The 15,510-nt window shown below is 45.1% G+C and overlaps 2 protein-coding genes across 2 annotated transcripts in view; one reads left to right on the top strand and one right to left on the bottom strand.

The window, feature by feature from the left end:
* LOC139232498 (protein myomaker-like) overlaps positions 1-10,309 on the bottom strand; it is a 179,625-nt gene extending 169,316 nt beyond the window's left edge. The window contains exon 1 of the mRNA XM_070862808.1: positions 10,209-10,309. The gene's annotated coding sequence lies outside the window, so the exon portion shown is untranslated. The remainder of the gene's footprint in view (positions 1-10,208) is intronic.
* Positions 1-15,510, top strand: part of LOC139232500 (ADAMTS-like protein 2) — a 126,403-nt gene that overhangs the window by 68,358 nt on the left and 42,535 nt on the right. Inside the window, exons 10-11 of the mRNA XM_070862809.1 lie at positions 8,823-9,189; positions 12,881-13,286. Of these exons, the coding sequence (XP_070718910.1) occupies positions 8,823-9,189; positions 12,881-13,286 (773 nt within the window). The remainder of the gene's footprint in view (positions 1-8,822; positions 9,190-12,880; positions 13,287-15,510) is intronic.

Raw genomic sequence — 15,510 nt, 5'->3', positions numbered from 1 at the left:
TTCATTTTTCCCTTCTTCCATTCTTTGTTTTCCCTTCTCAGTCTTTTGTTTCCCTTCGCATTCTTTTGTGCTTCACCACAACACCCCCCGCTCTTTCCCCCCCTCCATCTCCTTTCCCCCCTCCATCTCCTTTCCCCCTCCATCTCCCCTCCATTCTTCCTTCTTCCATCCTCTTCCCCCCTCCATCTCCTTTCCCCCCCCATCTCCTTTCCCCCCTCCATCTCCTTTCCCCCCCCTCCATCTCCTTTCCCCCCCCTCCATCTCCTTTCCCCCCCCTCCATCTCCTTTCCCCCCCTCCATCTCCTTTCCCCCCCCTCCATCTCCTTTCCCCCCCCTCCATCTCCTTTCCCCCCCTCCATCTCCTTTCCCCCCCTCCATCTCCTTTCCCCCCCTCCCATCTCCTTTCCCCCCCCTCCATCTCCTTTCCCCCCCCTCCATCTCCTTTCCCCCCCTCCATCTCCTTTCCCCCCCTCCATCTCCTTTCCCCCCCTCCATCTCCTTTCCCCCCCCTCCATCTCCTTTCCCCCCCCTCCATCTCCTTTCCCCCCCCTCCATCTCCTTTCCCCCCCCTCCTCTCCTTTCCCCCCCTCCATCTCCTTTCCCCCCCCTCCATCTCCTTTCCCCCCCCTCCATCTCCTTTCCCCCCCCTCCATCTCCTTTCCCCCCCCTCCATCTCCTTTCCCCCCCTCCATCTCCTTTCCCCCCCCTCCATCTCCTTTCCCCCCCCTCCATCTCCTTTCCCCCCCCTCCATCTCCTTTCCCCCCCCTCCATCTCCTTTCCCCCCCTCCATCTCCTTTCCCCCCCCTCCATCTCCTTTCCCCCCCCTCCATCTCCTTTCCCCCCCTCCATCTCCTTTCCCCCCCCTCCATCTCCTTTCCCCCCCCTCCATCTCCTTTCCCCCCCTCCATCTCCTTTCCCCCCCTCCATCTCCTTTCCCCCCCTCCATCTCCTTTCCCCCCCTCCATCTCCTTTCCCCCCCCTCCATCTCCTTTCCCCCCCTCCATCTCCTTTCCCCCCCCTCCATCTCCTTTCCCCCCCCTCCATCTCCTTTCCCCCCCCCTCCATCTCCTTTCCCCCCCTTCCATCTCCTTTCTCCCCTCTAATCTCCTTTCCCCCCCATCTCCTTCCCCCCCCCATCTCCTCTTTATCCCCTTCTTCCCCCTCCCCTTCTCCCCCCTCCCCTTTCTCATCCCCTCCCCTTTTCCCCATCCCTCCCCCTTCTCCCCCTTCCCTCCCTCTGCTCCCCCCCCTCTCTCCCTCTACCCCCACTCCTCCCCCTCCCCTCGCTGTCAGAAACACAGACAGTGACAGACAGAGAATGAGAGACATACACAGACAGACAGAGAGATGGAGACACTGACAGAGACACACTGGGGGGGGGGGGCATCCCAGCATACTGTTGGAGGGCTCCCGGTGCTGCAGTCGGTAAGTAGAAAATGTTTTATTTATTGATTTAAAAAAAAAATTATTTCTTATTAATTTTTTTTGATTGATTTATTGGTTGATTTATTGATGTATTTATCATTTATTATTGATGATGGCTCTTTATTTGTAAAACTGAAGTGTTTAATGTTTGTAAACTTCCCTTTAAACCCCCCCCCCCCCCCCATTCCCTACGCCTGATTTTCTAAAGTGTAGACAAGGTTTTTTCGAGCGTACAAAAATCTTCACTTACTCCATTCTAAGTTAGTTTGGAGTAAGTTTTCACTAACGAAACTTTGAAAACAGGCGGTAAGTGGCCGGACACGTCCCCTTTTGAAAAAAAAATTCTGTTCCAAAGTGAAACTGTTCTAACTGACTAGAACTGGAGCAAACTAAATGACGAGAATTCCGATTTCTAAGATACTCCGTTCTACACCAGTTGCTCCTAAAAATCAGGAGCAAATCATGTGGAAACTTGGGGCCATAGTGAATACCCTTTCCTTATTAGCCCTCCCAAAGTGCATCACCTCACACTTCTCTGAACTAAATTGCATTTGCCACTGCTCTGCCCACCTGACCAGTAGATTGATATCCTCCTGCAGCCCATGACTTTCCTCTTCATTATCAACTACACAGCCAATTTTAGTATTGTCTGCAAATTTCTTAATCCTACTCCCTATATTCAAATCTAAATCGCGTGTTGGGCGGACTGGTTGGGCTGGATGCTCTTTACCTGTCCGCCATTTTTCGTTGTTCATAGGTTATATGTGACCTTCAGGGCTGCTGACCAAGGGCCCTGTGGCTCTTTGTCGGCCGGCACGGACACGATGGGCCGAAATGGTCTCCTTTTGCGCTGTAGATTTCTATGTTTCTAAAAAAGCCTGTACTTCTGGCCTAATTGCCACATTTCAATGGCTGGCTGATTTAAAGGGACAATTACCAGTAAATTTGTTGCTTACCTTTTTCTGCATTTATCTGGGAGCTTTGCTGTTACCAGAAATGTGCAGGAGGGCCTGGCAATTGGTTGCTACCCTCATTTTTTCTGCAGTATGGGTGTGCCAATTAGAACACCCCTATCCTTTGCATATTTGGAGCAAGAGGACCAAAGCGAGGAAGAGATCATTTTGGATACCTCAGAGCTGAGGCGTCCAAAAAGGAGGGCACCTACTTGGCCTTACCCAGAACAACGTAGTTATCTACCATGGAACCCCATTGGAAACAACCTTCCAGTCTCAAAAACAGGAATTTTATGGACCTAACTGAAGAATAGCCCTTGCAAAGGACTCCGTTCTCCAGAGAGGTGGTCTGAGAGCTGTATGGCCTGCTGCAGGAAAACTTGCAGTAACGCTCCATGGCAAGCACATCACTGTCAGTGGCAATGAAGGTAACCATTGCTTTAAATTTCTTTGCCACAAACTCTTTTCACAGGGAAACTAGTGATATCAGCAATATCTGTCAGTCTGCTGCATAACACAGGTGTCACAAGAATGAACCAACACATAAGGTTTCCCTTGGAACCCCATGGGCAAGAGGTTTGGGTCCTGGGGGTCGAAATTGCCCCTCCCGATAAGGCCTCTGGCCGCTAGACAGCGGCAGCCACGAAGCGGCGTGGAATGGCCGCCGACTCATAAAAATATACGAAATAGAAGCAGGAGTAGGCCATACGGCTCCTTGAGCCTGCTCCGCCATTTAATACGATCTTGGCTGATCCGATCATGGACTCAGGTCCACTTCCCTGCCTGCTCCCCATAACCCCTTATTCCCTTATCGGTTAAGAAACTGTCTATCTCTGTCTTAAATTTATTCAATGTCCCAGCTTCCATAGCTCTCTGAGGCAGTGAATTCTGCAGATTTACAACCCTCAGAGAAGAAATTCCTCCTTATCTCAGTTTTAAATGGGCGGCCCCTTATTCTAAGATTATGCCCCCTAGTTCTAGTCTCTTCTATCGGTGGAAACATCCTCTTTGCATCCAACTTGTGAAGCCCTCTCATAATCTTATATGTTTTGATAAGATCACCTCTCATTCTTCTGAACTCCAATGAGTAGAGGCCCAACCGACTCAACCTTTCCTCATAAGTCAATCCCCTCATCCCCGGAACCAACCTAGTGAACCTTCTCTGAACTGCCTCCAAAGCAAGTATATCCTTTCGTAAATATGGAAACCAAAACTGCATGCAGTATTCCAGGTGTGGCCTCACCAAAACCTTGTACAGCTGTAGCAAGACTTCCCTGCTTTTATACTCCATCCCCTTTGCAATAAAGGCCAAGATACCATTGGCCTTCCTGATCACTTGCTGTACCTGCATACTATCCTTTTGTGTTTCATGCACAAGTATCCCCAGGACCCGCTGTACTGCGGCACTTTGCAATTTTTCTCCAACTTAGAGGCTCAACCTACTCAACCTTTCCTCATAGGTTAACCCCCTCATCAATGGAATCAACCTAGTGAACATTCTCTGAGCTGCCTCCAAGGAAAGTATATCCTTTCATAAATATGGAAACCAAAATGAAAGATACGAAGGGCTCAATACTGCAGAAACCCTAGAGGAGTATAGAAAGTTCAGGGATGAAATTAAAAAGTAAATTAGGAAAGCAAAGAGAAGAAAAAATACTGACAAGTAAAATCAAGGAAAACCCAAAGATGTTTTATAAATACATTAAGAGCAAGAGGATAACTAAAGAAAGAGTAGGGCCTTCAAGGGACTATAAAGGTAACCTGTGTGTGGAGGTGGAAGACATGGGTATGATTCTTAATGAATACTTTGCGTCTGTTTTCACAAAAGAGAGGGGCGATGCAGACACTGCTATCAGGGAGGAGGAGTGGTGTGAAATATTAGATGAAATAAACATAGTGAGAGAGGAAGTATTAAGGCGTTTAGCATCATTGAAAGTAGATAAATCCCCAGGCCCGGATGAAATGTATTCCAGGCTGCTAAGAGGAGCAAAAGAGGACAGAGCAGAGACTCTGACCATAATTTTCCAATTCTCTCTGGCTACAGGTGTGGTGCTGGAGGACTGCTAACATTGAACCGTTGTTTAAAAAGGGAGAAAGGGATAGACCGAGTAATTACAGGCAAGTCAGCCTAACCTCGGTGTTGAGAAAATTATTGGAAAAAATTCTGAGGGACAGGATAAATCTTCATTTAGAAAGGCACGGATTAATCAAGGACAGTCAGCATGGATTTATTAAGGGAAGGTTGTGTCTGACTAACTTGATTGAATTTTTGAGGAGGTAACAAGGAGGGTCGATGAGGGTAGTAGTCTATATGGATTTTAGCAAGGCTTTTGATAAGGTCTCACATGGCAGACTGGTCACGAAAGTAAAAACCCATTGGATCCAAGGCAAACTAGCAAGTTGGATCCAAAATTGGCTCAGGGACAGGAAGCAGAGGGTAATGGTTGATGGGTGTTTTTATGACTGGAAGGCTGTTTCTAGTGAAGTTCCACAGGGCTCAGTACTAGGTCCCTTGCTTTTTGTGGTATATATCAATGATTTGGACTTGAATGTAGGGGGTATGATTAGGAAGTTTGCAGATGATGCAAAAATTGGCCGTGTGGTTGATAATGAAGAAGAAAGCTGTAGACTGCAGGAAGATATCAATGGACTGGTCAGGTGGGCAGAACAGTGACAAATGGAATTCAATCCAGAGGAGTGTGAGGTAATGCATTTGGGGAGGACTAACAAGGCAAGGGAATACAAAATAAATGGTAGGACACGGAGAAATATAGAGGAATAGAGGGACCTTGAAGTCCACAGATCTCTGAAGGTAGCAGGCCAGGTAGATAAGGTGGTTAAGAAGGCATATGGAATGCATGCCTTTATTAGCCGAGGCATAGAATAGAAGAGCAGGGAGGTTATGCTTGAATGGTGTAAAACACTGGTTAGGCCACAGCTAGAGTACAGCATGCAGTTCTGGTCACCACATTACAGGATAGATGTGATTGCACTGGAGAGGGTACAGAGGAGATTTATGAGGATGTTGCCTGGACTGGAGAATTTTAGCTATGAAGAAAGATTGGATAGGCTGGTGTTGATTTTTTTGGAACAGAGGAGGCTGAGGGGAGACCTAATTGAGGTGTTTAAAATTATGAGGGGCCTAGATATAGTGGATGGGAAGGTCCTATTCCCCTTAGCAGAGAAGTCAATAACCCGGGGGGGGGGCATAGATTTAAAGTAAGTGGTAGGAGGTTTAGAGGGGATTTGCGGAGAAATCTTTTCACCCGAAGGGTGGTGGGGGTCAGGAACTCACTGCCTGAAAGGGTGGAAGACGCAGAAACCATCATAGCATTCAAAAAGTACTTGGATGTGCACTTGAAGTGCCATAACCTACAAGGCTACGGACCAAGAGCTGGAAAGTGGGATTAGGCTGGATAGGTCTTTGTCGGCCGGCACAGATTAGCCGAAAAGCCTCCTTCTGTGCTGTAAATTTCTATGATTCTATGATCAAGTCTGAAAACCCCAGGGGGTAGAAATTGATCTCCGCCAGAAACGGGGCACACCGACCCTTTTTAAAGTGTCCTGGCTGCCGCAATGAATGAGGTGGCCTAGCCGGCGAAATTGAGCTCCTAGGGGTTTTTTTCCAGCGGGGCGGAAGCGAATTATCATGGGGGCAGAAGTGTGAGTGGCGCGCAGTGGCCGTAACTAGTGGGGTGGAAGCGGGGCTGGGATGGTGTGTCCGCAGCTGTCAGTCAACGCGCTGGCGCTTCACAACGTCTCTCCCCTTCAATAAATGGGAGAGCCGCTGCGAACTCTGCAGATATTTTAGTTATGTCCACTCTTGGCGGCCCTGCTGAAACTGTTGGGCCGACCTGACAGTCAATCGACAAAAAAACCCAACCTGGCAGCCGCGGCAGTATGCCCTCCCCTTTAAGGGCAGCTATGCTGCCATTTCGCACAGAGAGCACCGACAGCAAAAGCTTCCGTGGGCAATTTCAGGTAAAGAGCAATTTCATGAGGAGGTCCCTGCCAGACAGTAAAGGGTCGGCACATGCATGCTGCGGCAGGAAAACGGGCGGAGCGGTCCAGGACACCGCTCCACTCCTGAGGTAGGGCAATTTCTAAAATGGTTAAGCGGTGCCACATAAAAGATTACTGCACAAGATAAAAGTTCACGGGGTTGGGGATAATATATTAGCATGGATAGAGGATTGGCTAACGAACAGAAAACAGAGAGTCAGGATAAATGGTTCATTCTCGGGTTGGCAATCAGTAACTAGTGGGGAGCCGCAGGCATCAGTGCTGGCACCCCAACTATTTACAATCTATATTAACGACTTGGAAGAACGTAGCCAAGTTTGCTGACGATACAAAGATGGGAGGAAAAACAATATGTGAGGAGGACAAAAAATCTGCAAACAGTCATAGACAGGCTAAATGAGTGGGCAAACATTTGGCAGATGGAGTATAATGTTGGAAAGTGTGAGGTTATGCACTTTGACAGAAAAAAAATCAAAGAGCAAGTTATTATTTAAATGGAGAAAGATTGCAAAGTGCTACAGTACAGCGGGACCTGGGGTACTTGTGCATGAAACACAAAAGGTTAGTATGCAGGTACAGCAAGTGATCAGGAAGGCCAATGGTATCTTGGCCTTTATTGCAAAGGGGATGGAGTATAAAAGCAGGGAAGTCTTGCTACAGTTATAAGGGTATTGGTGAGGCCACACCTGGAATACTGCGTCTCCATATTTACGAAAGGATATACTTGCTTTAGAGGCAGTTCAGAGAAGTTCACTAGGTTGATTCCAGAAATGAGGGGGTTGATCTATGAGAAAAGGTTAAGTAGGTTGGGCCTCTACTCATGGGAATTCAGAAGATTGAGAGGTGATCGTATCAAAACGTGTAAGATTATGAAGGGGCTTGAAAAGGTGGATGCAGAGGGGATGTTTCCACTGATGGGGGAAATTAGAATTAGGGGGCATAATCTTAGAATAAGGGGCCGCCCGTTTAAAACTGAGATGAGAAATTTATTTTCTCAGAGGGTTGTAAATCTGTGAAATTTGCTGCCTCAGAGAGCTGTGGAAGCTGGGACAATGAATAAATTTAAGACAGAGACAGACAGTTTCTTAACCGATAAGGGAATAAGGGGTTATGGGGAGCGGGCAGGGAAGTGGAACTGAGTCCATAATCGGATCAGCCAAGATCCTATTAAATGGCGGAGCAGGCTTGAGGGCCGTATGGCCTACTCCTGCTCCTATTTCTTATGTTCTTATAAGCTTCTTTATCCTACCCTGTATGCCACTTGACATCCAAAGGGCTCTAGATTTGTTAGTTCCACCCTTTTTCTTTAAGGGAACATACTTGCTCTGAACCCTCACTATCTCCTCCTTGAATGCCTCCCACTGCTCTGATACCTTCAAGTAGCTATTTCCAGTCCACTTTGGCTAAATCACATCTCAGCTTAGTAAAATTAGCTTTTTCCCAATTGAGAACTTTTACTCCTGGTCTATCTTTGTCCTTTTCCATAACTACCCTAAATCTAACTGAATTATGATCACTACCACCAAAATGCTCTTCCATTGATACCCCTTCCATCTGCCCAGCTTCATTCCCTAAAACTAAGTCCAGTACTGCCCCCTTTCTTATTGGGCTTGCTACATACTAGCTAAAAAAAAGGTCGCCTGAATGCATTTTAAGAATTCTGCTCCCTCTATATCTTTCACACTAATTCTATCCCAGTTAATATTAAGGTAGTTGAAATCCCCTACTCACTACCCTGTTGTTCTTTCCATTTCTGAAAAATGTGCCGACATATTTGCTCTTCTATTTCCCGCTGACTGTCTGAGGGTCTACAGTACATGCCCAGCAGTGTGATTGCCCCTTTTCTGTTGTTCAATTCAACCCAAATGGCCTCATTTGATGATCCTTCTAACATATCGTCCCTACTCACAGCTGTAATAGTTTCTTTAATCAATACTGCGAACCCGCACCCTCCCCCCCTCCTTTTTATAACCTTCTCCATCTTGTCTGAAAACTCTGTAACCAGGCATGTTGAGCTGCCATTCCTGCCCATCTTTCAGCCATGTCTCAGTAATAGTTATAATATCTCTCACAAATCATACTATGGATACCTCAAAATCAAGGGAGTTGTCAATGACAATCAGATGGCGTTGGGCTTTTCCTAAAGTAATTGCAGTGACCCTTTATTCAGCTTATGAAAGCTGCGTATACAGTATGGACACATGTTTATTGGTATGACACGAGCATTTGGCCGACAATGCTTAAGCGCCAGGCCTCTCTGGGCATTCTTTGGATTAATGTAAAATTCCATAGCTTTTAATATCTTTGTAAAGTATCTTCGCTGTTCAGATGCCATAGCTGCAGTTATAGTGAAACATTTTACAAGCTAACCTGCTGTCCCTGTGGCACCTGCATAGTAACTGATTCTGTTGCATTCTTAGTTATTAATTCAAAGTGGCAAGAACCCTTACATTACATATGAATACACAATGCCACGGATTCTACACTTCAAGCACCTTCGACCATCGTTTGATTCGTATTACTATTTGCCTGGATCAGATTCTCAAGGCATAGAAAGTGACGATGAACAGACTGATAGGAGATATGACTTGGATAGAGAAGAGAGTGTGGACATTTTTCATACTAATGCAAGTTACAGCGAGAAATTATCAAAGGGAATTGCAGAAAAGGGAAACCAGATGTTAAGAACAGTGAAAAATCTGGCTGGTTTTGATGTGAGCAACACGATCTATGATGAAGCTGCTTCTGAGCTTGAATCAGAAGATGAGAACATGCATCAAAACAAAGGTACGGTTTACTGAGATTTTGGAGGAACAATTCATAACAGAGTAAAATGAAATACATTCTAATTCTTTTCCACTTTCTTACTTTTCTTTCCCATTGGGTTTTTTATATCTCAGTTTATCTTCTCCCATATTACACATCATTTCCCAAGCTGAGGGGCTTTTATGCAGCCAGGTCTCAGTCTATATATGGATTGTGGACACAAACCTGCATCTACCTCTGTGTGACATAGTGCTGGAAAAGAATTGGTGCAATCGCCATGGACTTCATCCACCCCTCCCTGACACAGTGCTTGTACACCAGTCCATGAAGTTGAATCCTTCCTCTTTGTGATACATGCATTCACACATCAGTATGGTGAACTATCTTTACATCTTGTACATCCTTTGCTTATTACATTTAAAAAAAATAAAATATTTTTTACCCATGTTTTTTGGAATGGAACATGAATGCTGGTTGAAATGTATTCCCCATCTGGCTACTGCATTGGAATACCACTGTGCCACCTCAAAGTGGCATTATTTCTACACTGGCAATAGCCTTTGGCTCCCAGACAGGGATGAAGGAAAATTGTACCAGAACTTTGTCTCTGTATTGCACTATTAGTGATCAGCCACAGCGCTGCAAAGGCAGAGACACGGTGCAGGTCATCAGCTTACTGCTGGGATTGTTGGATGGTGTGGGGGAACTAGACAAGAAAAGAAAAAATATACAATGCAGAAATAAATTCTCAAATGGCTGTTATTATTTGGGAAGACTGAAGCCATCATCTTCAGCCCTGCACAAACTCCATACTTATGCTAATAATTCCATTTCCTTCCCAAGCCACTGTCTCCGGTTGAACCAGACTGCTGTCTGATTTATAGGCACTCCGGCTAATCTTATTCATTAATAGGTCCAAGAGTCGAGCGTCAGCAACTTTAGTACTTTGTTAAGAAATGCAAGATTTAGCTTCTGCCTTTCCTTATATTGTTACATCAATCATTGTAAACGTGCAAGTACCGTTTGTCCGCAATACTTACATGAACCAGCCCGCTGGATGGAATCTTAGATGCCCTGAGGTTGATCTCCAGTGTCCTACACTCAAGCTGCACACACTTACGCCCATATACTCTCACTTTTATCCCCTATATTACAACAGTGACTACACTTCAAAAAGTACTTCATGGCTGTAAAGCGCTTGGGGACATCCGGTGGTCATGGAAGGCACTGTATAAATCCAAGTCTTTCTTTTTTACAGTGATCCATCAATGTCACCTGACTCTTTGTCTTCTCTCCTGTTTTTGGCACAAAACTCGCAATAGCAGCTGGAACTTCTCTAATCTATGATTTACAAGGACTCATTCCTTGGTACTTAGCAGTATTCAGTTACTTTTCTTCAGTAATTCTCCCATTATTTGCAAACCAGCTTGCGTACTGTTAATTATATTATTTCTTATAGTTTCACAATAATAGTATAAACATCACACGTTATAATCCAATCTATTCTATTACTCACTCTTGCTCAAGCTTCAATTGTGATTAATAACAAACAAAGCCCTGTACTTCCCTCTTTTCTGGTTAAGGTTTCAGCTAGCCAATTCCACGGAATCTCTTATTGCTGCCTTGGCGACTTGTCTGTCTCAGTTTCTAACTCCAGCTAAATTCTCTTTCCCATAATTCATATTATATCAGCCATTTTCTGTCAATATATGTTAGCAATTTTAATACTATTACCCCTGAAACCTACATTTGCAACCGCAACATCCTATTCGATCCTGAGTTGAGCTTTCCTCTCTATCACAAAGACTGCATACTTCTACCTCCATAACATTGCCTGCAACTTGAGCCCATCGGATGCTGAAACTCTCATCTAAGCCTTTGTCACATCCAGACTTGACTATTCCACCCTCCTTAAACTTCAGCTTATCCAGAAATCTGCTGCCCATATTATATCCCACACCAAATCCTGCTCATCTTCATGTTTAAATCCCTCCCTGACGCCTCCCCTCCCTATCTCTGCAATCTTCTTCAGCCCAACACCTCCTCACACCCACAACTCTGGCCACTTTTGTACCCCCTACTCCCTTCACTCCACCATTGGTGTTTGTGCCTTCAGCCCCCAAGGCACCATGCTCTGCATCCCTAAACCCCTCCACCTCGCCCTGGGATATGGGCACCGCTCGCAAGGCCAGCATTTATTGCCCATCGCTAATTGCCCTTGCGAAGGTGGTGGTGAGCCACCTTCTTGAACCGCTGTGGTGAAGGTACTTCCATAGTGTTGTTAGGGAAGGAGTTCCAGGATTTTGACCCAGCGACAATGAAGGAACGGTGATATATTTCCCAGTCACAATGGTGTGTAACTTGGAGGGAAACCTGCAGGTGATGGTGTTCTTCTAGGTGGCAGAGGGCGCGGGAGGTGCTGCCAAGAAGCCCTGGTGAGTTGCACAGTGCCTCTTGTAAATGGTACACACTGCAGCCACGGTGCGCCAGTGGTGGAAGGAGTGAATATTTAAGGTGGTGGATGGGTTCAATTCTAAATGTCGCCAGGTCTTGCTGCATTCGGACATAGACTGCTTCATTATCTGACGAGTTGCGAATGGAACTGAACACTACGCAGTCATCAGCAAACATCCCCACTTCTGACCTTATGCTCCAGGGAAGGTCATTGATGAAGCAGCTGAAGATGGTTGGGCTTAGGACACTGCCCTGAGGACTCTTGCAGCTGAGGCTGAGATGATTGACCAACATTCACAACCATCTTCCTTTGTGCTAGGTATGACTCCAATGGAAGAGTTTTCCCTCTGATTCCCATTGACTTCAGTTTTACTAGGACTCCTTGATGCCACACTCAGTCAAAAGCTGCCTTGATGTCAAGGGCAGTCACTCTCGCCTCACCTCTGGAATTCAGCTCTTTTTTCCATTTGGACCAAGGCTGAAGCCGAGTGGTCCTGGCGGAATCCAAACTGAACATCGGTGAGCAGGTTATTGGTGAGTATGTGTCGCTTGATAGCACTGTCGATGTCCTCTTCCATCATTTTGCTGATGATTGAGAGTAGACTGATGGGGCGGTAATTGGCTGGATTGGATTTGTCCTGCTTTTTGTGGATCGGACCTACTTGGGCAGTTTTCCACATTGTTGGGTAGATGCCACTGTTGTAGCTGTACTGGAGCAGCTTGGCTGGAGGTGCGGCTAGTTCTGGAGCACAATTCTTCAGCACAACACCCGTGATGTTGTCAGGCCCCATAGCCTTTGCTGTGTCTTATGTGCTCAGCCGTTTCATGATATCCCGTGGAGTGAATCGAATTGGCTGAAGACTGGCTTTTCTGATGGTGGGGACCTCAGGAGGAGGCCGATATGGATCATCCACTCGGCAGTTCTGGCTGAAGATGATTGGAAATGTTTCAGCCTTGTCTTTGCCACTCGCGTGCTAGGCTCCGCCATCATTCTCCTCCTCCAGCACTCGGCTTAAACCCAACTCTTTGACCAAGCTTTTGGTAACCCCTCCTAATATTTCATTCTTTGGCTTGGCATCCATTATTTGATTACGTTTCTGTGAAATGCTTTGGTATGTTTTTCTACATTAAAAGGTGCTATATACATGCAAGTTCTTGTTCTTAAAAATTGCTTAATCTATTTTAAGCTTTTGGCTGTTTTTCCTACGAATAATTTTTAGTTGGTACTGATTTGTCTTGTCTTTCTGCTTTGCTACAGACATCAAAAATAACACCCAACTTAACAGCGTTGAAGACAATGATTATACAGCGATAGATATTGTCTCAAAGTTGACCTCACAAGAATATATATTTATGACCGAGAATCAGTTGACAGACACATTTACAAATGGACATTCTTCTGATATAAAGGGGCACATCGAGCTTAGTGCAAATATGACTGAAAACACGAAAGGAGGCCCACTGTACTCTGCAGAGTCCAGCACAGCCAGTTTCCTAGTGTATTATGAAGAAAATGAAAAGATGGGGAGCTACAGAATTAATATTAATGACACATTCCTGGAACTGACCTTGGGTAAAGCTTTTAACATGTCTGCCGAGATTCCGTTCTCGAATGAAACACTTCTTCACATTATTCATCAGGCAAACCGAACGCAGAAATTACGGTAAGTTATCCAATAGTTGGGCAGAGTTGTGTTGTCCTTGCCTCTTGTAACCTGTGCAGCTCGCTTTGCGCCAGATGTATTGTTCATCTTGGTATTAGACAAATCCATAACTGTTAAAAATGGGCATCTTCTTACAAAGTGTTATGTGGATTTTTTTTCCCTGTTGAAGGCCACATATAACCGTGGGCTGCTATTGTTCAGTTGACCTTCACGTAATCGAATAGAAACCTGCCCAGACATTACTTCTCTCTTGCTAAACAAGGTAGTGTGAAGAGCTATCTGTCAGCTCTAAATTGTGGCTGGCCAGTAATTGTATAATACATTGCATTGCTGGACTCTTACTCATGCAGTGATGCTGTTAACATTTGTAAAATAACAACTTTACTAGGTAGATTGTGTAACAACACTGCAATTGAATCTCGTGAAATCCAATCTTTTAGTGAGACAGTGAAGTAAAGATCAGAAAGTGCACAAAGATAGTGACTTCATAAACAGATCAGTGAAACCCAGCAATTCACAACATATACAGGCAAACATAAGCAGGCTGAATACATAGGCCCTGAAAATCCACAACCTCCTTCTGTCGCTGTAACCATGGTAGAGTAGGACTTGTGTCTGTTAGCTCCATGTGCCTCTGACACAGTCCGAATTCCCGGGATTGGACATTTCCCTAAAGTGTGTGTGTGTGTCCTTGTCAGTAGCAGCACAGCTGGGGTACCCATTAGGTGGGGTGGTAAGAAATTGGCAGCGGAGGTAATCCTCTGGGGAGGATGGATGGCAGGGCTGGATGATGGGACTTTTTTTTGAAAGAAGCTTGTCTCTTTTCTAGAAAGGCTGGAATGCTTGAGGTGGCTGGTTGTTTTGTAATGAAGGAGAGTGACCTTTCCGTATACCTCGGGCCTCACTTCCAACTGGCAAGTACTGTATGTTGCCTGAGGTCACCAGCAAAGGTAGCAGATGCAACAAGTGTCCACCCCTCTGCCTAAGGAAACCTCAATGCTGCCCAACCAAGCTCGGAGACCTGGTGGTCGCACCCCAACCTCTCCCCTGATTGTGCCCTGAATCTGCTTGAAATGTTACAGATGTTTCAGTGCCATAATTATGCAGGCGTAACACAAGCTAATATGCGCATTTAATACAAACCGATGCAATGCTGATTAAAAAAAATGTACTAAAGTAGACTATCGGACTAACTCCAGCTTTATTCAGAGTCTGCAGAGTAGTCAGCATATTAAACTCAGAGAATGCTATTGCAAACAGAACTATCTTGCATAGACTCTGCCCCCAGTTTCCCCTTGGGTAAATAGTTGTGGAGGTGGCTGGGCTCTGCAAAGAATTCCATGTAAATTGGATGTGGATAACAATTTTAGATAGCTTTATATTTGGCAAGAGAAAATCAGATTTGTGCACTTTGCTGGGAAACTGTCAGATCTTTACCGGAACTCACCAGCAGATTAGTGCTTGCAGCGAGGGAGTTGGAGGTCATGGCCACTGTTAGCAGGTCACGAACATTTCTTAATATTGCACCAAACGCCTCATTGTAGTTTTTGAATCTGAGTGATAGCTATGCCCATAGCAATTTGTACAAGAAGCTCTGTGTATAGATAGTGAGCCTTTCCTGAGGGCACGTGAGTTTAAATGCTGCAACCCACCAGTGATGTTGTTCCTGGAATCGGTGCTTTTCATTGTTTGCCGTTCATGTCAGAGCTTCTGCTGTCTAGAGATTGTACAGCCTGTAACCGTGAGGCATGTGTAGCAACAGAACTGCTTTGATATTATACATAGTTAAAACATTTACAGTAATATCAAACTGTTTGAAGCAGGAATCTGTCTAGTCAGATTTATTATTGGGTGCAATGTTATATTTTAGCCAAAATATTGTAATCTGAGAGTTTCAGCATTAAAAACAGTCAGAAAACTTTTCAACTGTTTAAAAAAAAACAATTAAAACAGTCATCTGTTGGGCCGGTATCTGAATATTGATATTGGAATATCAGTCATAACACATGATGTAAAAACAGCACATCTGTCTGCTATTTAAATGGTCTTTTGTTTCTGTAAAGCTGGGTATTTTTATTACATTCTCTCTGTTTCTAGCCAGCTGAAGCTCTGCTTGTAACGAGTCTTGGAATTCTTCTTGAACAGCAGGACAGGTAGGTTTGTAACACACATGTTTGCGCAGTGCTTCCTTCTTATTTACTTTGCTCCAGATCTCATTTCTTTC

Source organism: Pristiophorus japonicus, chromosome 20 (assembly GCF_044704955.1).
Source record: "Pristiophorus japonicus isolate sPriJap1 chromosome 20, sPriJap1.hap1, whole genome shotgun sequence".
In the NCBI taxonomy this organism is placed as follows: Eukaryota; Metazoa; Chordata; class Chondrichthyes; family Pristiophoridae; genus Pristiophorus; species Pristiophorus japonicus.
This window is presented reverse-complemented; position numbering and strand designations above follow the sequence as displayed.